At 43.4% G+C, this 27,196-nt stretch overlaps 1 protein-coding gene across 1 annotated transcript; it reads left to right on the top strand.

Annotated features, from left to right (window-relative positions):
- The first annotated feature begins 419 nt into the window (after positions 1-419).
- On the top strand, positions 420-23,053 carry ATP1B4 (ATPase Na+/K+ transporting family member beta 4). Its single transcript, XM_033130252.1, has 9 exons — positions 420-437; positions 2,252-2,495; positions 15,424-15,552; positions 15,812-15,916; positions 18,845-19,042; positions 19,694-19,749; positions 22,124-22,221; positions 22,722-22,728; positions 22,892-23,053. The coding sequence occupies exons 1-9, from the start codon at positions 420-422 to the stop codon at positions 23,051-23,053; spliced, it is 1,017 nt and encodes a 338-aa protein (XP_032986143.1).
- The last annotated feature ends 4,143 nt before the right edge of the window (positions 23,054-27,196 follow it).

Raw genomic sequence — 27,196 nt, 5'->3', positions numbered from 1 at the left:
AGCATTGTTTGGAAGACTTCTGTGGCGAGCGTGTAAAGTATTCCAACACCATAGCAGACGAAGCAGGACTTGTTGCTGTGCAAGGACTCTGGGATCTTCCCTTGTGCCCATCACACACACATTTCATGGTAGAAGCAAAAATTCTCTGAAGAGTGCTACCATCTCTTCCTTTGGGATGAGTACCATGTGTCTCAAACTTATCACGAATGTGTGCAGTTGTTAGGCATATTGGAGGTTCTGTTGCATACTCATGCCTCCATTGTTGTTGTACTTCCACAACTTTCTCGAATTTCAAATACCACTTCAAAATGGTCTTGTGCTCCTCAAACAACAATCATATTTCCGCCGTTTTCTTTGACTGTCCTGCCTGTCTCATGGTGATGTTAGCATTCATTTGATTAACACCATCTTTTGACCGAATGTCATACTACACATTGGTACTGTAATTCAATACAACTTTGAAAAATAATACATAGATAACATCTCTTAACATGTATACAAGTGAATACTTTGGTCAATGTTGCTCAAGCAGTAGTTCGCCGTAATCACAAGTGTCTGGACACTGATGGTAACCACTTTCAGCACTTCTTGTAATTGCAGAAGTCAAATGTGACTTGAATTCATCTTTTGTTATTGGTATATATTGAGTATTACAATTTTAATACAGTTTTCCTTTCTTAAAATGTGTATACTTTTTTTTTGGCACCGTGTGTGTGTGTGCGCGTGCACGCGTGTGTGTGTGTGTGTGTGTGTGTGTTTGTGTCTTCTTCATCCATTCATCTGTTGACAGACACTTAGGTTATTTCCATATCTTAGCTATTGTGAATAATGCTGCCACTCATTCTTGGTTTTTGGAATCTTGCTAACATGACTGTACTGTCTTTTCTGCCTTAGTGAGACAAAACCAGTTCACCTGGCCATTGTTTGGTTTTTGAGGCTTCTAAGTCTTCAAGATTCTCATATTTAACACCAGGAATCACAGAAAAGGTTTGAGTGGAGAAAGTGTAAAAGGTAGGTAGAGTTCAATATCTACGAAGATGAGGTTGTCCCTTGGAATATATTTTTTGAAATCCAAAAAATATTGAAATCCAAAATTTTATTGGATTTTATTGAAATCCAAAAAGAGGAATAAGGTTTTTTTGTCAGAGGTCTCTTTCTCTTCAAATCGGGGTATGGGGTGCGGGTAGGGAGCAGAGACTCTGCTAAGAAAAAGTCCCAAATAGTAACAATCTAGTAAACGGAGTCTTTACTTTAAATTAACCACTATCTGCAACAGAAATATCCAAGACTTGGAATTATGAATAAATCTATCTAGAGAGAAGGGAATGTGGTTTCATTTTCTGCTGCTGCAGTGAGCCTTAGCAGACCCACAAAGATCAAAGGTCCAACTCTCTAGCCTGTGACCGGGAGGCATTTGAAATACCATTTGGTGAAGTCTAGGTTTTTCTTTTCTTTGTTGTTGTTTAATTTTCTTAGAACCACTTAGAGAAGATTACCGTTTCAGACCTCAAGTAATGGCTATACTCAGTCAATCAACAAATATGTGCTGACCACTTACTATATGTCCAGATTTTTGCCTATGGTATGAGGTTTGGGTTGTAGGGTCCCAGCCCTCAGTGGTCTGTTCAACCAGCTTAAGGCAGAAAGAGGTTCCAGATCATGCAACAGTCAGAAAAGCAGCAAACAGCCCCAATCTCTTGTTTCTGTTGGGAAGGCAGTCTAAGTTTTGAGGAGGGGTACAGCAGTTGGCTTCTCTGCCTGATGTCTACCCCAGTTTTCAGCCACAACTTGGGATGGTGAAATGGGGCAGTGGAAAGTGTACAGGGTGTTAGGATGAAGCTGGTTTGGACTAAGGATTTGCCATCATGGACACAAGTGTCTAAAACCACTCCGTCCTCCAGCGTTGAGCTCAGCTCTGCCCTGACAAGCCAAAGTAAAGAGGGAGGCCAAGGCCACAAGACAGAGTAGTGACACGAGCAGTCCTAGAGTAAGAGCCCAAATGCCTGAAGCTGAGAACAAAACTTGCACCTCTATGGAAAGGATATTGGGTCAAAATAGGCCTTAGAAAGTGTATTTTCTCCAAAAGAACAGAGAAAAAGAAAATCTGCCCTTGTAACAATGGGTATGTTTACGGGGAAGTAGAAATTTGAAACATCTCCAAATATTGAGTTGTTTTCTATTTATAAATGGCTGGTGGGATGTGCCATTGTAAATTTTTTTCAAAAAAGGGATTGTTTTGTCACTGTTCCAGGACAATCAGGATGAAGTAAACCAGCACTACTTAGCAGATGAAGAGGAAGAAGCAGAAGAGGCTCGGGTGATGATGGTACCCAATTTGGAGGAGGAGGAGGAAGAAGAGGAGGAGAAAGAAGAGGAGGAAAAGGAGGAGGAAGAGGGTCAGGGTCAGCCAACAATCAACACTTGGTGGTGGAAATTGCAGATCGTGAACGAATACCTGTGGGATCCGGAGAAAAGGATGTCTCTGGCCCGAACAGGTCAGAGTTGGAGTAAGTCCCAGTTGTCCCAATGCCCCAGTCAAGTGTCCTTTCTTTTTGGCTTGGTGTCCAGGACTCATTTACCATATGTTGGATAGCCTTGTCTCCAAACTTCCCTTAGATATCATGTGAAAGGATCAATGCCTAGGGAAATGCCTGGGCTATGGGCAGATCCCATCAGAAAAAAACTCGATGTGAGTGAACAAACTTGATTATATAGCTGAAATCCATTGGGCTCAAAATCATTTGCAATGTAGAGACAGCAAGAATGAGTTGGTACAGAACAGAATTTTTTTTTAGGTCCCAAAGTTTTCACTTTCTATCTGTGTGACCTTGGGCGCATCGTTTACTCTCTCTGAGTCTGTTCCCTCTCCTACCAAATGAGGGAAACAAATCTCTGCCTTGCCTCTCTCACAGGATCAGCTGGAGGCTCCAAAAAGGTGTTAGAATTACAAAGTTGAAAGTACTATGCAGAAAACTATTTCTAGGATATGAGACCCAAGTCCCTGCTAACCTGACCAAAGGTTTATAAAGCCTCCTCGTTTCACTTAGGAATGTCAGAGAAGGAGAGTCGTGAGGCCTGCCCCTAGCACCAGTTTTTGGATGCTTTATGTTCCCATGGTGTTCACAGAGAAATTAGGTGTAAAGGGATCATTTCTAGTGATTAAGGCTGAGCCCCCATATCACTTGATCAATAGTGGAATCACATTCCTTAGCATTCCCTTTTTGTCTCACATGCTGCCACCTCTTTGATTTCACAACTTCCCAGCACTTCTCTCCCAGGGTCCTACTCACCTCTTAAATTATTATTAATGCTGAGCCTTCTCCTCTGGAGATTTTGCCTGTGGTCAAATTCACACTTGCCACAAATTTCACACTTGCCACACTCTTTGCATAGCCCAGAAAAAGAGCTGTTGCTGGTTTGGAACTCAGTTAACCCACAGAAGAAAAAATAGAGGATGCCATAGATGAAATAAGAGTTCCCTAGTGTCAAGAGTCAAAGGTTCAGTCAGGGTGAAACAGCCAACCCTGTTTCCTGGAATTAGGTATCACAGGTGTGGGGCTCTTAACAACATCCACCTCCTTTCACCCCTCCTTAGTTCTTAGCCCCACCCCTGCCCATCCCTTGAACTCTCAACTGGAACAAATGTACCATTCAAGGAACATTCCGACATTCTGGAAGCTGCAGACAAATGCTGGACACTCATTGGGACTCCAAAGGATACACAGCTGTTTCTTCCTTGCCTAAAGAGAACTGGAAAAACAGGCCTTGTAAAATGCAAGTATGATTCTGGGAGAGGGTGCTACATTAATCCTTTAACAGCCAGTCATTTGGAACTTCACCAGAGGAAATGATCCAAATTGCTCAAGGGGAGAACAATCCACAGACCAATAAATGGGGATGAGGGAGGAATGTTCAAGTGCCCAGAGAAGATATGGCATTGGGGACACTGCACGATAGGCCATATCCAGGCCTCTGGGTAGCGGGTCTAAGGAGAGCCCAGGAATTATGGCTTCTTCTGTTTGGCTATCTATGGGCAAAGGGCAAATAGTGATCCTAATGCCTAAGCCACCAGGCATATGCCTTGCTGCCTTCTTGCTTGAAAACTAGGTGCCCACTTGAGCCTGAACAGTAACATGACCAACATAGTCACCTGCCTATTATTATATTCCAAAAGTTTCCTTTGGTTGCTGAACAACCTCTATTCTTAGGAACTATATGTCATTTTATTGGATAGTGACAAGAACCATATGAGGTAGTCATATTATCCCCATTTTACAGATGCAGAAACTGAGGCTTAGAGATAGTAAGTAATTTGTCTGAAGTCACATAGTTAATAAGTACCAGCACTGGAAGTCAAACCCAGGTTGGTGTATCGCCAGAACACCACACCATCTTCATAAACTATAGCAATGAGCAATGCCCTGATGGGTAGGGCCACAGGAACTGATAGGGTGTTTTGGTGGGAGGAGTGAAGAATCGGGATTATGGGTACCTAGTCTATCCAAGATATCCAGGTCTACCCAAGTTTGGGTGGGGCATTCAGGAGAGAGCCTTGGGAAGGTTGGAGAGGTCAATGGGTTCAGATGTATTTACTGTTTGGTTTTGCCTGGGGTGTGTGTGGCTGAGTTAGTTAGCCTATCACAGACTCCAGGGCACAAAATCCGGGTAAGGCTGAGGGGACTCATTGCTAGTGCCATTCTCCCATTTATAGCTTCCTGGCCACACATCCTGGGCAAGAAGGAAGAGATCTCTGAGGGAGATCTGAGTCTTCTGGTCCCCTAGCACGTCTCCATCTGTTGACCCATTCCCAAGATAGGAGTAAGGTTAAAGGAAAGGAGGAGGTGGCACAGTGCACATCACATTAGGACAGCCATTGGCAGTCACCATATCATAGGCATACAGGTGTTACTGTTTCTTCTCGAGGGACTCCAGCTGAATCAATGTGTTCATGTTCCAGTTCTGCTTTAGTTTATCCTATGAAACACAAAGGTTCCGTTTCTAGTGGGATTACTAAATAATCTTTTCTCCTTTTGTCCACTCATTTTTTTTCAGTTAATTTTATTTGGTTCATGGTTCAATTTAAAAGTTAATATTTGGATTAGGTTTGAGGTACAGAAAAGTTAGGTGGTTTGTTTCAGTTTCTGGTTCATGATTCAGTGTCAATCTGTAGTTCCAACATCATGTCACTTGTGAGTAGAGCCAGATATTGGTTGAGAGAGCCCCAAAGAGGACTTGAAAAGAGATTCTCAGCAACAATCTCACTCTCATTCACCTCACTCTGTGCAGCCTAATCCTGGGGCAAACCAAATCTTAATATAGCTCACAGAGGAGGAATTCACACAACTATGTGTTTGGTCTTCTAACAATAATAATACTAGTAATAACAATGATAAAGACTGCCATTTATAGAGCACTTGGTATCTGCCAGCTTCTGTGCTATGCTATTTATATGCATTATTCAAGTACTATTATTGTCCTCATTTTAGTGATGAGGAAATTGAGGTCCAGATTGGTAAACAGCATGTTGAATATTAAAAATCTAGGAAGTGGTAAGGTCAGGATAGGATGCAAGGAAAGACTGAATTTCAGATACAGTAGTCCCTCCTTATCCATGGGAGATACGTTCCAAGACCCCTAGTGGATACCTAAACCATATATATATATATATATATATATATATATATATATATATATATTATGTTTTTTCCTATACATACATACCTAATTTATAAATTAAACACAGTAAGAGATTAACAACAATAACTTATAATAAAATAGAACAATTATTGTAGCGGACCAGCCGTTACGAGTCGAACAGTTCCTGACAAGGGGAGTGGGAATGAAAAAGAGACACTCACACAATTGATGATGCGGCCGGTCTTCAGTGATCCTGAAGCACGGAGTTTACTTTCCTATACCAATTTATACCACCTGTGTACGTGCAGCTTAACAATCACGAGTGTGCATTACCTCATTGAGAGTAAATTTTTAACTTCTACATAGAAACTACAAAATCACTGAAACTTCCCCAAAGTCATTTTCTCAATGACAAAGCCCACCAATTACCCTGATAATCATCAGTGATCTGTGTCCGGGAACCGGCCACTCCCACCTCATTCCTCAGCAGCTTGCAAGCACCCTCCAGGTGTAGGCAGAGACAATGCCTTAAGAGCTAAAACAAGTTAACCATAAACTGAGCCAGTCTGCAAGGCTTTAGAATAACAAGAAATCATGGCTCCCCACATCTCCCCCTTTTTTATTTTATAGGAGCAAAACCCATCCGGCTAGGATGGCGAGGTGACAGCGCCTGACTTAGGTGTCTCGGGATGCCAAGTTCAACTTACCCGTCCTTGGAACTTATATTTTATAATACAAGCCCTGTCTTAGGTGTTGAAGAGGTGCCTAAGTACAACCCGTCTTTGACTATCCTGTCCCTCTGAATGCTCGGGGAGGAAGGCTCAGGGCTTTGTCTTAAGTTTAAGCTGATGGATGTCAGCTCGCAAGTCTAACATCCTGCTGATGAAACATTTGATGAGAATGGGGAGAAGGCACAGAACCAAACAGACACAGATGCCCAATGTAAGAAAAATCATAACAGAATGGGTAATATGAGGCATAGATGGCATAGCATTCCTAAGAACATCAATAAACTCAGAAGCAGCCTGGGCTGCATCAAATTTCAAGGGTTCAGCTTCTCTCATATTTTGAATTTCATCATGAAGCCGAAACATATCTAAAGACACATTAGCATCATGCCAAATTCCTTGAAGATGTAAACGAACCCGATTCCAATCATATTGACTATTATTATACCTTTTAGAAGTAACACATATCCAATGATATTCTGAATGACATTCTAAATAAGATTTAACTTTTATACTCTGAATCACATCTCCCATATACTGAACCGTATCATAGAGGGCATTCACCTTTTGTTCTAATTTCTCATTAATAACTTCTTGGGTCCCTAAAGCCAAAGTAACATTTTTTGAAAGAATATTAACATAGTGAGCATTTTGAATGGTTTGGGATAAGGCTACAGCTGCAGTAGCAGCAGTGGCAATGATAGTGACCAATGCCATAACTCCTGCTATGAGAAGTCCAACGAACCGTTTCTGTCTACTCAAAGCAGACTTAATTTCTTTGAAAATCTGTAAACTTCTTTCAGCATACCAAGGTCCAGAGATATTAACAGGAAGCATAACAAAAGAAGGTTGCTTAAGTACCATAACTTGAGTTCCTAAAGGCACCCATGAAATACAATTTGTTAAAGAACAATTATTACAAGATACATGGAATTGATTTCCTACAAAATACACATTAATATTTCCAATCAACAAAGCATAAGGAGAAGGAACACAAGCGGATACATTAACAGTTTTAGTAACTGCTGACCAGTCTCTGGTCCCATCCTGCAAGACAGTCATAGGAGTACAGGGAGTACCTGATTTACAAAACTCAATCATTTGAACAACTTCATCCATTACTCCCATAAGTCTCCACAAAGTACTTTGCTGATATTGCGTATCAGAAGTCCAAAGTCCAGAGATCAAGTCTCGAGCCCATCCTGACTGGTTACTCCACGACCAGTCAATAATGCATCTCTCCGTCCCAGGGATGTTATAACGGAATGAAACATTGCCAGGGCAGTCTTTCCAGGGAACAGTCTCTGTATTTAACTTTGGATTTTTGTTGCAAGATGGACGCGATGGGGGGATAGGCAAATCGACCTTCCGTCCTCCGGACCGATCTCCTAACAAATTAATGCGAACAGTTCATCCTACTAAAGAATCATTGGCATGCATAAGAACAGAAGAGCTATGTAAACACCCAGAAACAGATCTATTCTTAGCAATACAAATAGGGATACCAATGCCTTTGCCAATGTAAGTAAAGTTCTTTTCCAATCTTGGCTTCATGTGCCCATCAGAAGGCAATCCCAAAGCGTTAGTATCATTGACATAAACTGGAATCTCCGGACCATCCCACACAGCAGGGTGGAGAATAGGTGGATCAGGTACTTAGGCCCAATATGTTTGGTCCTCCTCTGCGTTGCTTTGGAGCATCAGCATCATCAGCAGGTAGAGGGTCCACATGTCGCACCAATCTTTCTGGCAGCCACCGAGGACTATCTGCATCCTGTGGAAAAACACATACATGTCCTCGGCCCCATATGAGGACTGGGTCTGGGCCTTGCCATGATCCAGTAAGTGGATCCTTCCATCTGACCAAAGCCTGAGGGCCGGCAGAAGGATGCCAGAAACGTTCAGCTGCACTCTTACCATAGGCATCCAAAGTCAAAAAATTTTGAATAAAAAGAGAATGAGACAAGTAATTATGGGGCGTTAGGGGATATAACTCCCCCTTTTTTATTTTTTGTAAAATGACTTTTAATGTGCCATGAGTACGTTCAACAATCCCTTGCCCCTGGGGATTGTAAGAAATGCCAGTAACATGATTAATTAAAAATTGTTGACAAAATAAAGCAAAATTTTTTACTGGTATAGCCAGAGCCATTATCTGTTTTAAGTTATTTAGGAGTGCCAATCATGGCAAAAGCAGCAAGACAATGTCTAATAGCATGAGATGTAGCTTCTCCTGATTGAGCAGAAGCAATTACAAAGCCAGAAAACGTGTCTATAGAGACATGGACGTATTTTAATTTTCCAAATTCAGGTATATGAGTAACATCCATTTGCCACAGATTATTGGGACGCAAGCCCCGAGGGTTAACACCATAATGAGGCACAGGCTGTAAATGTGAACAGTCAGGACATTGTTTTACAATCTGACGTGCTGCTTCTCTGGGGATCTTATACTGTAATCTTAGGCTCTGGCTGTTTTGATGGTGGAGGCTATGAGCCTTTTGTGCTTTTTCTATTTGAGTTAAGGCAATAAGCTGCGTGGCAGAATCTGCAATTTGATTGCCTGCTGCTAAAGGACCTGGAAGATTAGAGTGAGCTCTAATATGGCCAATATAAAATTTTTTACAGCGCAGCTGAATGGCCTGTTGTATCTGAAGAAACAAATCCTGAATAACAGGATTACTAGTGCTAATAAAAGGTACTGTTTCTAAATTTCTGACTGCACGAACCACATAATGGCTGTCAGAGAATAAATTAAAAGACTGAGAAGCAAAATCAAGCAGCACCATATGTACTGCTCGAAGCTCAACTATTTGAGCTGAAGCTGGAGGTGTCTGGATCTTTTTAATTTGTTTATTGAGTGCATAAACAGCGACACCATTGTTAGATCCATCAGTAAAAACATTTGGTACCGCAGGAAGAGGAGCATGTGACAAATTGAAGGAAAAATTGGATCATGATGTTGAAAAAACTGAAGCAATTTATGCTTAGGATAGTGATTATCTAAAGTTCCTGTAAAATGAGCCAAGGCGATGGGAAAACTGTCTGTAAACTGCATCAAGCCTTGAATCTGCATTTTTGTAAAAGGAACAACAATCAAATCTGGCTCCTTTCCGTAATATTTTCGAGCTTCCAAACGACTTTCTTGAATTAAGCTGGCCACAAACTCATGATATGGGGTGAGATTTCTCTGAGCAGCTACATGAAGATGTATCCATCTAAGTGGCCCTTCTTGCCACAACACCGCTGTAGGCGTGTGTTTGGTCTCTAAAATATAGGCATGTAAAGGTTTAGAGTAATCCAAAAAGGAGACGTGCTGTTGCTGAATAGCTTTCTCAACCTTAGAGAGAGCTTCTCTTGCGGGCTCAGTAAGAGACCTAGGGGAAGTTGGATCAGAGTCCCCTTTTAGAATTTCAAACAGTGGTTTTAAATCTCCAGTAGTTAATCCCAGAGAAGGGCGCAGCCAATTAATGTCTCCCAACAGTTTGTGAAAATCATTAAGAGATTTAAGATGATCTTTTCTAAGCTCTATTTTTTGTGGAGCAAAATATTGAGCAAACAACTGAAATCCCAAATAGGTATAAGGCTCGCTTCTCTGTACCTTCTCAGGAGCAATAACAAGACCTGAGGCCAGAAGGTTTTCTTTCATATTCACAAAGCAAGCTAACAATACCCCTTCCTTCTTGCAAGCCAGCAAGATATCATCCATATAATGAATGATGTATACAGAAGGAAATTGTTTTCTGGTATTATCAATTGCCTCACTGACAAACTTCTGACACAAGGTAGGGCTATTAGCCATGCCTTGGGGAAGGACCTGCCACTGATATCGCTTCATAGGTTCTTGAAAATTTGGACTAGGAATGCTGAAAGCGAATCTTTTACAATCCTGGGGATGAAGCAATATGTTATAAAAACAATCTTTTAAATCTAGCACTATTTTGTAGGTATCCTTAGGAATGGCAGAAGGGTGTGGTAACCCTGGATGGAGGGCACCCATAACTTCCATAGTTTCATTTACTTTTCTCAAGTCCTGTAACAATCTCCATTTTCCTGATTTCTTCATGATTACAAAAATAGGCGAATTCCAGGGTGAATTAGATTCAATCACATGGCCTTTTTCAAGCTGCTCCTGTACAAGTGCTTGAGCGGCTAATATTTTTTCTTGAGTTAGGGGCCATTGATCTATCCACACAGGCGTATCAGATTTCCAAGTTATTGCCTTTGCAGTTTTTTGGTGGAGTACAGGTAAATCTATGACCCCTGGGGAAAATATCCTAAACCTGTTCTTTGTAAGTTAGGATTGGGTGAAATGGGTTCCTGTCGTCCCTGTCCTTCAATTCCTAAGCCCTGTCCTGGGAGGAGCCCTTGATCAAACATTTGCTGAGTTACTTGAAGGCTTGGGCTAAAAAGATAAACTCCCATATCACTCATAATATCTCGTCCCCAGAGATTGACTGGGAGGCCAGGGATAATATACGGTTGGAAAGTTCCCTGATGACCTTCCTCATCCTGCCAAGATAAAAGATTACTACTTTGTTGAGGAGAATGAGATTGGCCTATGCCTTGTAGATCTGTATTAGTAAGATGCGTCGGCCAGTTAGAAGGCCAATGTTCAGCAGATATGCAGGACACATCAGCTCCAGTATCTAAAATTCCTTGAAAACTTTTCCCATTTATTTTAAGTAGCAACACTGGCCGATTTCTCTTTATTTCCTGAATCCAATAAGCATCTGAGGAGCCAAATCCTTGATCTCCACGCTCCTGATCCTGTCTATTTTTTCCTATCTTGATGCAAGGCAGAATAATTAACTGTGCAATTCGGGTACCAGCAGGTATAGCAGAAATGTTTAATGGTGAGTGTGTCATAATTTTAATTTCACCAGTAAAATCCTCATCAATAACTCCTGGGGAAACATGAATTCCTTTCATGATTGTACTACTTCTCCCTAACAATAAACCTACAGTTTTTGGGGGTAGGGGCCCAAAAACACCTGTGGGCAATGCTTGCATTCCCATTTCAGGAGTTAATACGATGTCGGTGGTGGAACACAAGTCCAATCCTGCGCTGCCTGCGGTGGCCCTGAATAGATCTGTGATATGTTTTCTTTCAGGGACCCGTTCCCTTTTTGTCCCTGTATCTGCTCCGGAATTTGCAGTGCCCCATAACATTGTTGATTCGGGGCCTGGGGCTGGCCCCTCACCCAGTTTCCCTGGATCGGCTTTCCATCCTTATCTGTCTTAGACTTGCATTCATTAGCCCAATGCTTTCCTCTCCTACACTTAGGGCATATATCTGGCGGCTTTTTTGTGGGAGCCGCTGAATTCTCGGGCTCGGCTTTGCGAGGGCATTGAGCCGCTCGATGTCCCAATTTTCCACAAGTAAAACAAGCCCCAGAACGACTCCCTGCATGGAGTTTTGCCTGTTGATACATTACTTCTTTGATAGGTTTGCCTTGTAAAGCTGCGGCTAGGGCTATACCTTGAGAAAAAGACGGGCCCACATCGGCACACAGGCGAATAAAATCAGATAAAGTTCCTTTTTTTCTAAATGGTCTGATAACTGCTTGACAGGCAGAATTAGCATTCTCATAAGCAAGCTGTTTAATAAAAGCCTGAGTGGCCACTGTTGAACCAAAAGTTCGCCCCGCAGCTGTACTAAGGCGAGACACAAAGTCCTGAAAAGGTTCATCGGCTCCTTGTCTTATTTGAGTAACCTGTTCTTCTTTGCGGGAGGAATCAGGCAGCATTCGCCAGGCATCCTTAGCTGCCGCAGCAATCTGGCCGTAAGCACCAGGCATGTAGCCCATCTGATTTCTTAACTCGGCATACAAGCCTTCTCCCGCCAGCATATCGAAAGTAACAGGAATTTGTCTCAATGCATTCTCATTAGCCTTTGTCTTACAATTTTCATAAAATTCTGATTTCCATAAAAGGTAATCGCCTCCAGAAAGGCAGGCATGAGCGATGTGTTTCCAGTCCTCCGGGGGGGTAGCGTCCCCCGTTAATGCATCAATAATGGCCATAGTAAAAGGAGCTATAGGGCCATACTGAGCACATGCCTCTTTCAATTCTTTTACCTGTTTCCACTGAAAAGGTCTCCACTCCCTAACTTGATTTCCTGCCTGATCAGTTCTCACAAAAAGGGGATATACGCCAAAGTGTCTTGTAGATTCTCCTTGCGTGTGAGCTTCCTCACAAGCCAGCTGAAGTGGAGATCGTACAAGTGAATCTGACCCTGGCTTAACATAACCTGGCGGGGGCTTTGTAAACATGTCCCAAATCGGTGGCTGCGGTGGTGGCAGCGGAGGATCCCACACACGGGGTCCCTCAGGAGGCGGCGCAGTGGGATTGCTCACAGGGGGATTTTTACCCCCTGGATTCCAAGGATTGGTATACATAACTAATGAAGGTCTGGTAAGACTTTGAGGAGGCCCGAGACTCTCTTCAGTATACGGCACTCGGGGAGGTCCAAAAAGGCTCTCTCCCTCCCGAGTGACTTTAAGTTCCTCTAGTTGGCCTTGTAGAATTTTTATTTGTTGTGTAAGTGTATGTATAGGATCAGGAGGCTTCCTACTCTCCTGTGCCACAGCCACTACTGGCGGATATTTTTCTCTATCATATCTAGCTGCAGCCTCCTCTAAATCTTCCTGATCTTGAGGGTCTAAATCTTCCCATTGCTCGTCTGGCGGATCTTGACTAACAGGCTCCTTATCATGCTTAGCAAGTCCCTCTGCATACCTGACTTCCTCCCCCTCCTCCTTCTCCTCCGGAGAGGCGGCAGATGGAAGAATTTTTTCATTTCCAGCCTGTTTCACTTTCTCGAGCTTGCAACCTTCCCTCTTTAAATCTAGACAATCTCTAATCAGTGTCCACAATCCAAATGTTTCCACCAGGACCTGCTGCGGTCCATGGACAGTGTAATAATCCTGCAATCTGTCCCCAACCTTTTCCCAGGTTTCCAGGCTGACGGTACCTTCATCTGGAAACCATGGGCAAACTTCTCTTACAAATTCTAAAAATTTATCTAATTGCTCTTTGCTCACCCTGCTGCCACGGGCGGCAAGTAATCTCTTAAGTCCTCTAACATACAGGTCCTTGCTGCTAGCGTGACCCATTTCTTTGTTCCCTAACTCGGCCCTTCTTTCACACAAATTTCACTCAGATGCCCGTCTGGCCGTGCCCCTCTCGGGACCAAATCTGTCGTAGCTAGAGGCGTTTCGGTATAACCCCCCGAACTGGTGGGACGGAGCCCCAATCGCTGTTATGCCATATGACAGAACCGGAACCTCAGATTAGGGCCCAAACAAGCTCCGTAACACGAAGTCGTGGAGCTACCATTCACTCACACACACATTCGACCGAGGGGACTGTGCCTCACTCACCGCGCATCCATGAACTAAGCCCCACAATCTGAGCCGGATCCTAACCACGCGGTGTTCCTCACCGTTACCCCTATATTCAGGTCCCTGTTCGGGCGCCAAAATGTAGCGGACCAGCCGTTACGAGTCGAACAGTTCCTGACAAGGGGAGTGGGAATGAAAAAGAGACACTCACACAATTGATGATGCGGCCGGTCTTCAGTGATCCTGAAGCACGGAGTTTACTTTCCTATACCAATTTATACCACCTGTGTACGTGCAGCTTAACAATCACGAGTGTGCATTACCTCATTGAGAGTAAATTTTTAACTTCTACATAGAAACTACAAAATCACTGAAACTTCCCCAAAGTCATTTTCTCAATGACAAAGCCCACCAATTACCCTGATAATCATCAGTGATCTGTGTCCGGGAACCGGCCACTCCCACCTCATTCCTCAGCAGCTTGCAAGCACCCTCCAGGTGTAGGCAGAGACAATGCCTTAAGAGCTAAAACAAGTTAACCATAAACTGAGCCAGTCTGCAAGGCTACAGAATAACAAGAAATTATGGCTCCCCACAAATTATAACAATATACTGTGATAAAAGTTATGTGAATGTAGCATTAAGTAAAATAAGGTTACCTGAACACAAGCACTGTGATAATTGTGACAGTCAATCTGGTAACCAAGCCAGCTACTAAGTGACAAATAAGTGGGTAGCATATACATCATGGATGCTCTGGGCAATGGGATGATTCACATCCTGGGCAGGATGGAGTGGGATAGCGTGAGATTTCATCATGCTACTCATCACGATGCACAATTTAAAACTTATGAATTGTTTATTTTGGGGATTTTCCACTTAATATTTTTGGACCAAGGTTGACTCAGGTAACTGAAACTACAGAAAGCAAAGCCATGGATAAGAGGGGATTACTGTATTGTTACAGATATAGAGAAGAATATGAGGTAAGTGATAAACTTATTCCCATTTTACCTGTGAGGAATATGGGGTGCAGAGAGGTTCTGTAACTTGCCTAAGTTCACAGGTAGAGATCACAGGTAGCAAGTGTCAATAATTAAGTATAGTTTCCTCCTCCTCCTTTCCCTGTCCTGTGTTAGAGTTCTTTTTGAATAGCAGAGCCACTTAAACTTTTGCTAAAAATGAAAAAGATTTCAAATAAGTGGAGTGAAACCTCACTTTGCTTTGATTAGAGGCAAGTCCAATTGGAAATTAATCAAAAGTTTGAATTATAGACTGTGACAAGAAATACTGTTTTCATTCCTTGAAAATACATACAATCACTGGAACCAAGTTGCTAGGACTCTTCAGGGCACCTGCTTTAATGAATAGCAAAGAATGATTTATACTTAGGACATCAACTCTTGCCCAGAGGACTCCCAAGAAATTTGCCTTCTGTAGTACTTTAAACTCCCCTGTAATCTTGTTCATGGTCATCATTTGCTCAGCAAGCCCTTCCATCAGAGATGGCTGTAAAGGTAAACTGCAATCAGACCTCTAACACAATTCTCACCAATTCCAAATTGGTGAAATCTGAATGTGCAAGGATATGCTGAATCTGGGAATTTTTTTAAAAAGCCATCTTATGTGTTTGGATTGATTCTAGCTCATGAGTTCAAGTGAGGAGGCAGCGCTTGTTGGCAAGTATTGACCACTCTTATCTTGTTCTGCAGGTGTGACCTTAGTCATTTACTTCTTTTTCTACGCCTCCCTGGCTGCTGTGATCATCCTCCGCATGTACACGCTATTTCTGACCATCTGTCCTTACATGCTGACCTTCACTGAGAGGGTGAAGCCTCCTGGTGAGTGCCCAAATGCCCTGTGTTGTCAGAAGTTGCTAGACAGAAATCTGCTTACACAGCATGTTCAGCTTCAATTAATTTTGGTTCTTCCAGTAATGACTTAGGGATTCAATTATTAAGAGTAAAAGTAAAATGGTACTTCGCAAATTACTGTCTTTTTCATTTTGATTGCCTAGGGGGAAATGGTTTCATGGGAATCAACACCAAAAAATTATCCCAAGAATGGGTTAATATATCCAAGACCTGTTTCCATTGCCAGGAGTTATGATCAGACCCTTCGTCCATAGCCTTAACTTCAACTTCAACGTTTCTAAACCTGACACTTGGCAGCATTATGTGATTAATCTAAATGTCTTTCTGCAGGGTAAGTTCCTCCAATTGGTGCAAATCTCTTTAGAAAGGTGATGGGTGGGGATTCAAAATTCACCTGGCTCAGAAATCCCACTCTTACTAACCACAGCCCATCCTAGCTTTTCCTTACCTTGCATCCTCCTCAGCACCTGTAAATACAATCAAAACTGCTCTAATTTGTGGTTGTATATTGCTTTGAAAGCATATAAGCCAACTCTCCAGCAATACGGTAAGTGCATTTAGGCAGAGAACTTGTCTTCTCTTCTTCAACACCTTACAGCACCTAGTTATGTCCTGAGCACATCCAGATGACTCAGTAATGATCGATTATAAAAAAAATAATTTTGGGAGGAGGTAGTGGTGAGAAAAGAATAGTGTTCTCCAGAGCTGGAAGATCCCTGTCTCCTACACTTTCTCAAGCTAAGATAATTCATTTCTTGGAGATCAGCCATCTTGAAGTCAGAGAGCAAGGGTCTTAATTTAACAGCACTTCAGAAAGTAGTTAGAGGGAGTTTAAATTATCCAGAGGTGGCAGACACTCCAACATTGTGATCGGAAGTGTTTTCAAGATGCCTGTCTCTATACCATCATCATATACATTTTCAGGAACAAATGAATGGCTTTTTGAGAAGCCTTCCCACAGGGTAAAAACTGAGGTAGCAGCTTGCTTAGGGTTAAACACAGATAGCTGTATTTATCCAGCTATCAAACAGGAACTCCAGTGGGTTTACATTACTGACCTATTACTTGTGGGAAAAAGCCAGTTAGACTAATATGGTTGGCCTGGCCTAGCTGAAGTGGGGGATGGGTTAGGAGTGACCAGTAGAACATGCACTGAAGTAAGAGGAAAACAATCTTTTATGTGACAGGAAGTGTTATTTAAAAGCATAAATTTTGTCCTTTAACTTTAACCCTGCATAGCAGAGTCTATCATCCCCATTTTACAAATGGGAAAACTGAGGCTCAGAAAGAGGAAGTAATGTGATCAAAGTCTCCCAGCAGCAGAACCAGTATTTAAACCTGCATTCATATTCTTCACATCCTTGCCATTCAAAGCATGATCCAGGGACCAGCCGCATCAGCATCTCCTGGGAGTTTGTTAGAGAGGTAGAATCCCAGGCCCCTGTTGAATCAGGATCATTTTAGCAAGATCCGCCTGTGATTTGTATGACCTTTAAAGCTTGAGAAGGGCTGCTTTTCATAATCTTTTGCTGCTGCCATATGACCAGGAGTTAGAAACTCAGCTTTGTTTGAGTTTAATAATACTTGGTGTTATTTTTGGTAAGTCTAAGCTTCAGATTCCTCACCTGCAAAATGAGGGGGGGGTTCTTTATGAGTCCATGTAGTTCCATTTTGGGCCCCCAAATGTCTTGGACATCATAGCCAGTACAGTATCTTCTTTATTTTCAAAATGCTTGTGAGTTATGGCAAATGTACTGCCAGAATCTCTGACGAGGAAATCCCTCTGAGAAGCTAGTAGGTGGAGAAATACCAATTCTGATCTGATGACAGAGGTGGGGAACGTTAGGAAAAGCATTGCATTTTTCATTCCTAAGCATAGGTAATATGCCCTGATTAAAAGGAACATACCTCTGAAATAGACATCCCAGAGTATCAATTTCATTCCCATGAGGACTGGGATTTTGCAATAATGGTCATACCCATGTCACATTATTTTTAATGGAACTACCTCAAGAGAAACAATGAGCACATCATTAGATTATATTTAGAAAGTTATTATTTGAACATAGTTATAGCTTTGTCTGAGGAATAATAAAGGCTTAGCCATAACTGGAATAGATTTAAAATTCCCAGTTGCTTCCTAATAATATCAAACCCAGGTCACAACCATGTCTAGATGAGGATCTAGCAATACATTTGGACTTTTGCCTCTGGTGGATCACAGATACGCAATCTCTTCTGAAAACCTGAGCTACTTGGAACATGAATACATGGGGGTTGGATCTAACAGGATTACCTGACTCCATGGTTTAGAACCAAATGAGAAATAATGCAGTAATTTCCAAAGCCTAGATCTATGGCATTTAGTAGCCCAAAGATTAGCTCACAGATAGCCCCTTTCAGCTCTTTCCCTGGATATATGTAACTTGGACACATGTTGCATTCCATCCAATGTAAAGGAACACTTAACTCTGAGTGCTTCACGTCTCAGTAGACAAGATCTCACGCCCTCACCCTCTTGGTGGAGATGTTATGGTTGTCATTTGTTTCTGTCTTTCAATCTAAGTTTCTATTTTGCAGTGCTAACTTCCTCTGTAAAGAATGAGGAGCTGGTTTATTTCCTCCTCCCCCTCCTTCTCTGCTTCTTCCTCTTTTTTTCCCTCCTCCTCCTTTTCTTCTTCCTCCCCCTTCCTCCTGTCCCACAAAACACACTTCTCACTCTCTTGCATCAGGTGCCTCTATTGACCTCAAAGGGAGATGTTTTCAAGGCTGAATTTAAAGAGATTTAACCCAGGAGCTTTGCCTCCTTATAAATGCCATGCCTTAACATGATCCAGTCCCTCCTCCAAAATCTTCCTACTACATGCCTATTCCTCTCCCAGAAGTAGAAGAGGCAACCCTCTATGTATACAATATACCATATCTGAAAAGAAATAATGGAAAGTAGAAATTATAAAGTGATTAACATATGACCTAGAAATGGATATCCAAAAGTTCCAAGGGAATGAGAAACAAGGGGACAGGCAAACAATGTGGGCTGAGGGGACTAGCCAGGAAGTCTTCCTGGAGGTATGTTGCTGATGAAGGGCTTTGGGCACTTGATGTCATGTCACAGGGCTTAAGACAGATTGAGTGGGCTTTCCAAGGATCACAAGCAAGCTGGAAAAAGTTTGAAACTAGGGAGAAGGACTAATGAAAACATGGCCTTCCCGTATAGTAGCTGTCTAACATGACCCTTTGTCACCCACACATGCTTTAGGTTATAATGACAGTCTTCAAGAAGAAATAAATGCAGATTGTACCCCAGGGCAGTACTTCATCCAAGATGGCAATGAGGATGAGGACAAGAAGGCCTGCCAATTTAAGCGCTCCTTCCTGAAGAACTGCTCTGGCCTGGAAGACCCTACTTTTGGCTACTCTACTGGACAACCCTGCATCCTTCTAAAGATGAACAGGGTATATTTACCCTTGACACTCTGGTGATGATAAGTGGATGAGCTGGGTAGGAAGGCTCTGGTCACTCCATTTCTCTTGGGCGCTGTCTTTACACACTGCAAATTTGGCCATTTTTTACTGACAGCATCAGTAATATAAACAACCAGACAAACTATCAAGCAACAATTCTTTTTTCCTCCTTGAACACTTCCTATGTCTATTCTTCTCCCACACCCCCAAACCTGCCCTTTGATGCCCTCTGTCAGGAATGAGATCCTGAGCTGTTTGTAACAGGGAATTGACATGGGGGTGGGGTGGGGGACAATTTTCGTACCATAAGAAATGCATTTTCCTTCTCTCCTGCCATGCCTTAGGTATGGGAGAGCCCTCTTGAAATCAGGAAGTTCTTTCTTTACATCTCAGGTTATCTTGCTGCAGTTATTATTGTATGAATATCAGGCACAAAAAGGAGTAAGCTGACCTGTACAGTGCTGAAGATATTTTTCATTTTCTGCTTTTTGTAACTTTTCTGAGAGGGCAAAATAGATTAAGCTTATGCCTAAGGAAGGGATGACTCGAGGGAGATAAAAGCCCTATTTTTACTGTCAAATCTTGTTTTATGTTTTATTTTGTTTTTAAAAAAAAAAAACAATGCTGGTTTTCTTTTGATAAATGGTAGGCTTTTGTCCTGAGCTTGGAGATCCTGTGAAGGTTTCCTGCAAAGTTCAGGTAAAATGCCTTTTTGAGTAAGCATTGCTAGCACATCTATTTCATGTAAAAATGTGGTTCGTCCCTTTCAAGGGCTTGACCGTGGATAGTTGGCTATGGGTTAGAAAGGGTTAATCTTTTCATAATTACACCTCCCTTTAGTAACCTCAAGTCTCCTATTTCCAGAAAGCATTCAATTCCTGCGTGTTTTTGTGTGTAACATATATGTGTATGTGCTGATTTATACCTGAGAAAGCCAAAACCTGAACCTCAGCTAAGGACCATAGCAGGGAACAACAATGTGCCAAGTCATTAACTGGGATTCTGTTTACACTTTTGCTTTTAGCTCTAATTACTTGTTTCTTTGAACTAAACAAACAGCCATTAAAGTCATTAGTCCCTGTTTTTATTGTTTTTTTTTTATTCAAGTTTATTGGGGTGACAATTGTTGGCAAAATTACGTAGATTTAAGGTGTACAATTCTGTAATACATCATCTATATATCACATTATGTGTTCACCACCCAGAGTCAGTTCTCCTTCCATCACCATATATTTGATCCCCTTTACCCTCATCTACCAACCCCCTCCCTCCTTACCCTCTGGTAAAGTCCCTGCTTTTAAAACTGAATTTCACTTTCTGCAGCAATGACCAGTGGCACTGGTGTTGTAATAACAAATGATTACAAGGGAGTGTAAACAGAACTCCACTAATATGCTAATTAACTGTCCTTGGAGGGACCATTAATTGCTATCTCATCTGCACCAATTAGCTCCTTTGTAGGAAAAACCCCTAGACTTGGGGTTTGCTTCTTAAACTGGCTGTAGCACCCTCCTGTTTGACAACATCAACTGCACCCCCAGCCCTGGACAGTTGTCTTGCAAATGTGTGAAGCCAGGTAACTCTGTTCTCAGTACCAGAAATACAACTCAAAACTCCAGTCTTGATGGTGGCAGATCAGAAAGGAGCAAAAGGCAGCATTTATTCACTCAATGGTCCACATTCAGCAAGCATTTATTGATCACTTATTACAGACTGGGTACTTTGCTAGGTGTTGGAAGTGCCAAGATAAATATGACTTTCTGAAATCAGGGCAATCAAGTATTGTAGGGATATTGATAAGAGGCCAGTTCCACATAGGGGGTGGTGATGCTGAAGATGAGCTTTGAAAGGTGAGGCCATGTTTGCCAGATGAACAAGGTAGGAAGGACATTCATTCTGTTCACATGTACGTGACTATACATAAATAAATATACCCACATGTGAGGTGTGACTACAAACTAGTGGAATTGATTCCACAGACCATTCACGAAAAATGAATTTCATTGCTTTTCAGAATATGTAAACACACCATAAAGACCAACTCAGTCTCAAACTAGCATATTAATTGGATTGAATCCTGCTTATAGTTCCCTAGTGGAAGCCATTCACTTTTCAGCTTGCATCGAACTTTGCTAAGAACTGTCCTTTTATATAAAAAAAAGAAATATTAAGAGTCTTTATACATTCTATACTAATCAATACTGGTCAACTCCACGCCTACTTGTGGAAATCAAGCAGGATGAAGTAATTACGAGAATAAATTAAGAACTTAGTTTATACTAAGAATGACTATACTATATTGACAGAAGTCATCACATGACCCTAGTGAGTGATTTGTTAATAGTGATGAACAACTGTCCCTTATTAGCCCCAGATCTCTGCTATTTAGGGCAAAACTAATGCATAGGCAGAATGGACAATCCCCTACCTGACATGATATGATGAGGATAGACTTGTTTATTTAATCAGTTCTAGTAATGGGCCCCTCTTCCTTATCCTCCCGACTCCACCTACTGTACTTAAGCACTACAGAGAATGTGGTCAGATATGAGTTTAGGTAAGCGAACTGTGCACCTGGTCTAACTTCCAAAAGAACTGAGCCCACAATGTGCAAGTTGTTGTGGAATGAGATTTATTAAACATGTTCCAAATTACACCTGCCTCAGCTCCCAAGTCCAACACTGGGAGCCAGACCCAGTATGATTCTTTGGAGAGGGGCTGGCATGGTAGGCCCTCTTGCCAGAGCAGCACCAGATACTGCAAGTGCTTTGGAGCCCTCTGTCTGGGTCCCCTAGAAACCAGCAGCATAGAACCATACTGAGCACCTTCAGCCTCCTCACTCCAGGACCTTCCATTAACTATTTTTTGAACTGAAAAGCCAAGGCATAGTCTCTCCCTGAAATGCTCCTCTGGGGACATCCAGGCTGAGCTATGCCACACTCTGCTTTTGTGATCTTCTTGGGACAGTTGGTTGTGTGTCACACAGTGATTTCACCTGGGATATACAGGTCCCTTTAGTTCAGGCTCCAAGTGAGTGACCCAGCACCCCACATATATCTGCTTTTACTTACAGAGAGGCAATGAAAACGACATCCGATCCATCAATTACTACCCAGAGTCAGCTTCTTTTGACCTCCGCTACTACCCTTACTATCCCTTTCGCTCTTTGCTGTCAGAAAGGGCTCAGAAGCAAAGGAAGGGCTGGCTGGGATCTATGTGAATTAGGGAGCAGCAGGCAGTAACAGAGGGGTGGTAGCCCACCCTATCAATTTCTATCACTCCTTTCCATATCTGAAGAAATCTGGGATATAGTCTGGTCTAACTCATTCAGTTTACAGATGGAGAAATTAGAGTTCAGAGAGAAGTGACTTGTCCCATTACACATAACTAATCAGTGGCAGAGCCAGGAGCAGACAAAATCATTCCCATTACACTCAGTTATGCCCAAATAATCCTACTTCCGTTTTTCTCCCATTTGAGGCCTTGGGGCAGTGAAGCCTTCATCTCTAACACAGAGACTTGACAGACACTAGTTCTGGTTTGATTTGTGGTCTCATATCCAAAATGTCATATCATACTTAGTTAAAATTGGTTTTCCCCAGAGGACAATCAGACCTCTGACAGTGACTTCTGAGAGAAATGTATAATTTCTCCACTGTCCCAATTCAGAGAAAGCATGTTATTTGCTTCAGCCATTTGTGACTTGGCATCATGGGATTTACTCATTTCCCTTTTGGAGCTTATCCCATCCTGCACTGAATATCTGACCATTTCCATCTTATTACCCTCCCACACAGCCACCCCTCCTCACACTTAGAAATCATTATTCTTCAACCTACAGGTTAACTACACCTCCTTGCTGGTGGCAATGGACTTTACAGATGTGGTAAAGAACCAAGCCATGCCTGTGCAGTGCCAACTGAAGGGCAAAGGCATCATAAATGATGGCATCAATAATCATTTTGTGGGTAGGGTAATCTTTACTTTGAACATAGAAACCTAAGAACTTCAGGAGACCACAACCAGTGGTTATGTTTCTGTTTTATTTCATGTTACCCCTGATAGCACCTGAATACTTTTTCTCCAATCAAGACTGTGGGGACAGAGCCCCAAAAAGCAGTTTCCAGGCTCTCGGCCTCACATAGAAAGGTGTTGGCTCAGGTAGTAAATGGCCGTCGACTGTGATCAAATGGCCAGCAGCTGTGGCTAGTTGGCCGTCAGCTGTAACCAGTGAGCCATTGGCCACGAATATAACTGCTGTGGCTACGCTAGCAAAAAAAAAAGGGGGCTAGCAAGAAGATGGTGGCTGAGCCTGCAAGCGGCGCAGTGAGGGTTGAGAATTGTGTGGCTCCTGTTTCCTGTTTCTCCAACCCAGTCGCCAGCGAGAATATAATGGTATGACTCCCCTACCTATGGCTCCGTGGGTGTTCCTTTTTGGCCTCACCATGTCCTGCGTTCTTATGTGGGGAGAGGGACCAGAGACCCTGCAGGCCGCCCTGCGTGACACTTGGCGTAGTCAGCAGGATACCCCGCAGACCCCGCAGGCCGCCCTGCGTGAAAACTGGTCCAGCGAGTGTGGGGAGCCAAGGTTTCTTGTAACTCTGGGCCTTGCAGACTGGCTCAGTTTATGATTAACCTGCTTTTGCTCCTAAGGCATTGTGTTTGCCTGCGCCTGGAGGGTGCTTACAAGCTGCTGAGGTATGGGGTAGGAATGGCTGGTTCCCGGACACAGAGGACTGATGATTATCAGGATAATTGGTGGGCTCTGTCATGGGATAATGACTTTGGGGTAGTTTCAGTGATTTTGTAGTTTCTATGTAGAAGTTAAAAATTTACTTTCAATGAGGTAATGCTTATTTGTGATTGTTAAGCTGCATGTACCCAGATGGTATAAATTGGTGAAGGAGAATAAACCCGGTGCTTCAGCATCACTGGAGACCGATCAATCGCATCATCATTTGTGTGAGTGTCTTTTTTCATTCCCACTCCCCCATTTAGGTACTGATCGATTTGTGGCGGCTGGCACGCCACAAGCGAGCAGGGTCTCCCGCACGACAAAGGACGCAGGGAGCAGGGTACGGTGCAGGCCAAAGCTCTCCGAAGGGCGGTGGAGCAGTTTGTGCCTATGAACACTTAGTTGCAGGAAGACTAGGAGGAGCAGCTGCCTGAGAGCTGGAGCCCCGTGGAGGGGTGGGAAGACGTGGACGGTTCCCCAACCAGCAGAGGCCGGAGAAAGCGAAGGTTGTTTCGGCCCTGTGAGCTGGGAAGTGCTTGCTGAGGCAGCCCGGATGCAGGACTTGTAGTCCCAGGAGGAAAGGCTTGCTGAGTCCTCCGTGGGAGCTGAGGGTGAGGTCAAGGTCACCCTCACCCCCAGGACAGCCCTGGCAAATGACTATGGACTATGGGGAATTGCCTTCCATCCCTAATTTAATTGACCACTTGACTGTTTGGGAACATACCACCATGTAATGGAACTGGCGGATATTTGCTTTTGTGTCTTGACCGGTCGCCATCGAGAATATGTAAGCACCTTGACTGTGGGCCGCTATTGTTCCAGCACGGTACCCTGAGAGGCCCAGAGAGGGGCAGTGCCCTGAGAGCCCTGGCTGTGTCCAGGAAGTCTGGCTGTGTCCAGAGAGAGTGGCAGTGCCCTGAGAGCCCTGGCTGTTTCCAGGAAGTCTGGCTGTGTCCAGAGAGAGTGGCAGTGCCCTGAGAGAGTGGCAGTGCCCTGAGAGGCCCTTGTGTGCCTGGGTAAACTAGTGGTACCCTAAGAAGTCCAGGAAGTCTGGCTGTGCACAGAAGTACTGGTGGTGCCCTGAGAAACCCTGGCTGTGACCAGAGAGCTTGGCTGTGTGCAGGAAATAGCTTTCACCTCCAGGCTCCTCGCATAGGGCCCCTCGTGGAAGACGCTTGTCGCGTAGATTGTGAGGCGAGACCCTGTAGGGGTGGAGTGTGGGGACAGAGCCCCAAAAAGCAGTTTCCAGGCTCTCGGTCTCACATAGAAAGGTGTTGGCTCAGGTAGTAAATGGCCGTCGACTGTGATCAAATGGCCAGGAGCTGTGGCTAGTTGGCCGTCAGCTGTAACCAGTGAGCCATTGGCCATGAATGTAACTGCTGTGGCTATGCTAGTAAAAAAAAAAAAAGGGGGGCTAGCAAGAAGACGGTGGCTGAGTCTGCAAGCGGCGCAGTGAGGGTTGAGAATTGTGTGGCTCCTGTTTCCTGTTTTTCCAACCCAGCCGCCAGCGAGAATATAGTGGTGTGACTCCCCTACCTATGGCTCCGTGGGTGTTCCTTTTTGGCCTCACCATGTCCTGCGTTCTTATGTGGGGAGAGGGACCAGAGACCCTGCAGGCCGCCCTGCGTGACAAAGACACAGCCAGATGGACACCTAAGATCATCTTTCCTTGCCTTTGACATATGTATGAAATGACATTGAGGGAGCTATTTGATTTTTTAAAAATGGTCTCTCCTGATGACAAGTAGATTATATTAATTTCCATCCCCCCCACTTAAAACTAAAACCTATTCTTGCTGTTAGACGTCTCACTACAGTATAAACACAGTATCTGATAAAATTCACAATATCAATGAAGGAAAATTTTTATGATGATTATCAGTTCATCATGTTTTCTAAAACTTTGTTATTTTCAGAGGTGAAATTCCTCCCAACCAGGCTGATAACTAGCCCCCTCCCCCTTTTCTCTCACCTGCCTGGCAAGGTCCTTCCATGGGAATCACCAATCAGACCAATCCAGAATAAACTTGGGCCACCATACCTAGGGAGCTATATATCCAGGGATGCTTGAAAAACTGGCTGACTCGCATTGGCAACTAAATACTGATTCAAAGACTAGGTTATCTTTAACTGGGACAGAAAGCAGTGCTAACTGGGTATGGTTCTGGATAGAAATGAAGACTTTCCCTGTGACTTTTTTTGGGAGGTGGGACCAACTGCAATGGGGGAGAACACCTACCACAGGGATGTGATGGGTATTTGATTCCTTGCTCTCCAGTGTAGTCATCCAAAAACAAGCATTCCGCAAACAGGGTTGTCTCAGCTTCAGGAATAGGAAAGAACAAGGAAGAAGATCTCCATCAGCTATTTTTTCTTGCACTATTTGTTTGATAGTAGTGTGATATTCCTTGAGACCACGAGGGATGGGTGTGTTGACCTCCCAGCTCTGGGGATTGAAATCAGAGTCTGCCAACTGGTAAGACAGAAAGCTCCTGCCAGGCCAGTCTAAATCCAAGGCCCATTAGCCAGTTTTTCATTTACTTAAAAAATGATATGAGGCAGATGTTTATCCAGGTTGTGGATCAGCACGGCTGCTTTGCCTTATTTTTGGCCATGTGACCATTCTACTGCTTCACACTTCCACCAGAGGGAGGGCTGGGACAAGGAGAAAAAATGAGCATTAGATAATAGCACAGTGTCCCAGGGTCTGCAGCAAGCTTAAATGCCACCTAGAAGCATACAGAGTCTGAATCTCCTCTATGATGTTTACCTTCTCCTCAAACAGGGAACTCGCAGTCTGGTAGTAAAGACAAACAAGTGAAGAAGTAATTACAATGTAATGTGATAAGAGTAATAAAATCAGGATGTGAAAATGCTATGGGAACATGAGGAAAATTAACTCCAGCTGACATAGTAGCAGACAAATTCTCATGCAAAGTCACAATCACAGAAGTCATCAAAACGGAAGTGTGAGGTGAGCCTCCGGAAATCTCCCCTGGAATTCAACAAATTCAACAACTATAACTCCACAAAGGACTCCCTCCATGGCAGACACGCAAGATGAAGAGTCTTACTACTGAATACACCTAAAGATGGGTAAATGGCGCGAGCAGGGGACGAGGGAAGGGAGAAGTGCGGAGACGGACCTGTGTGGGCGCAGGACGCAGACCTAGCTCACTGCTACGAGCTCGCTGCATCCCAGAACTACCGCAGCTGCAGGGGAGGGAAGAACTCGGACTGCTAGGGCTCCGTTTATGGCCCACAGGGCTGAGGGGACAGCATATAACACGGCTGAACCCAAAGCTCACAGCAGAGACCTCGGAGCAAAGACTCAGGGAAGAAGGCTGAAAACAGTGGTTTAAGCCCTCACTGCCGCAGAGAACAGAAGCCTTAGGCACTGAGACTGGCCGC

This window comes from Rhinolophus ferrumequinum, chromosome X (assembly GCF_004115265.2).
Source record: "Rhinolophus ferrumequinum isolate MPI-CBG mRhiFer1 chromosome X, mRhiFer1_v1.p, whole genome shotgun sequence".
NCBI lineage: Eukaryota > Metazoa > Chordata > Mammalia > Chiroptera > Rhinolophidae > Rhinolophus > Rhinolophus ferrumequinum.
Note: the sequence above shows the minus strand (reverse complement) of the source record. Positions and strands in the feature narration are given on the sequence as shown.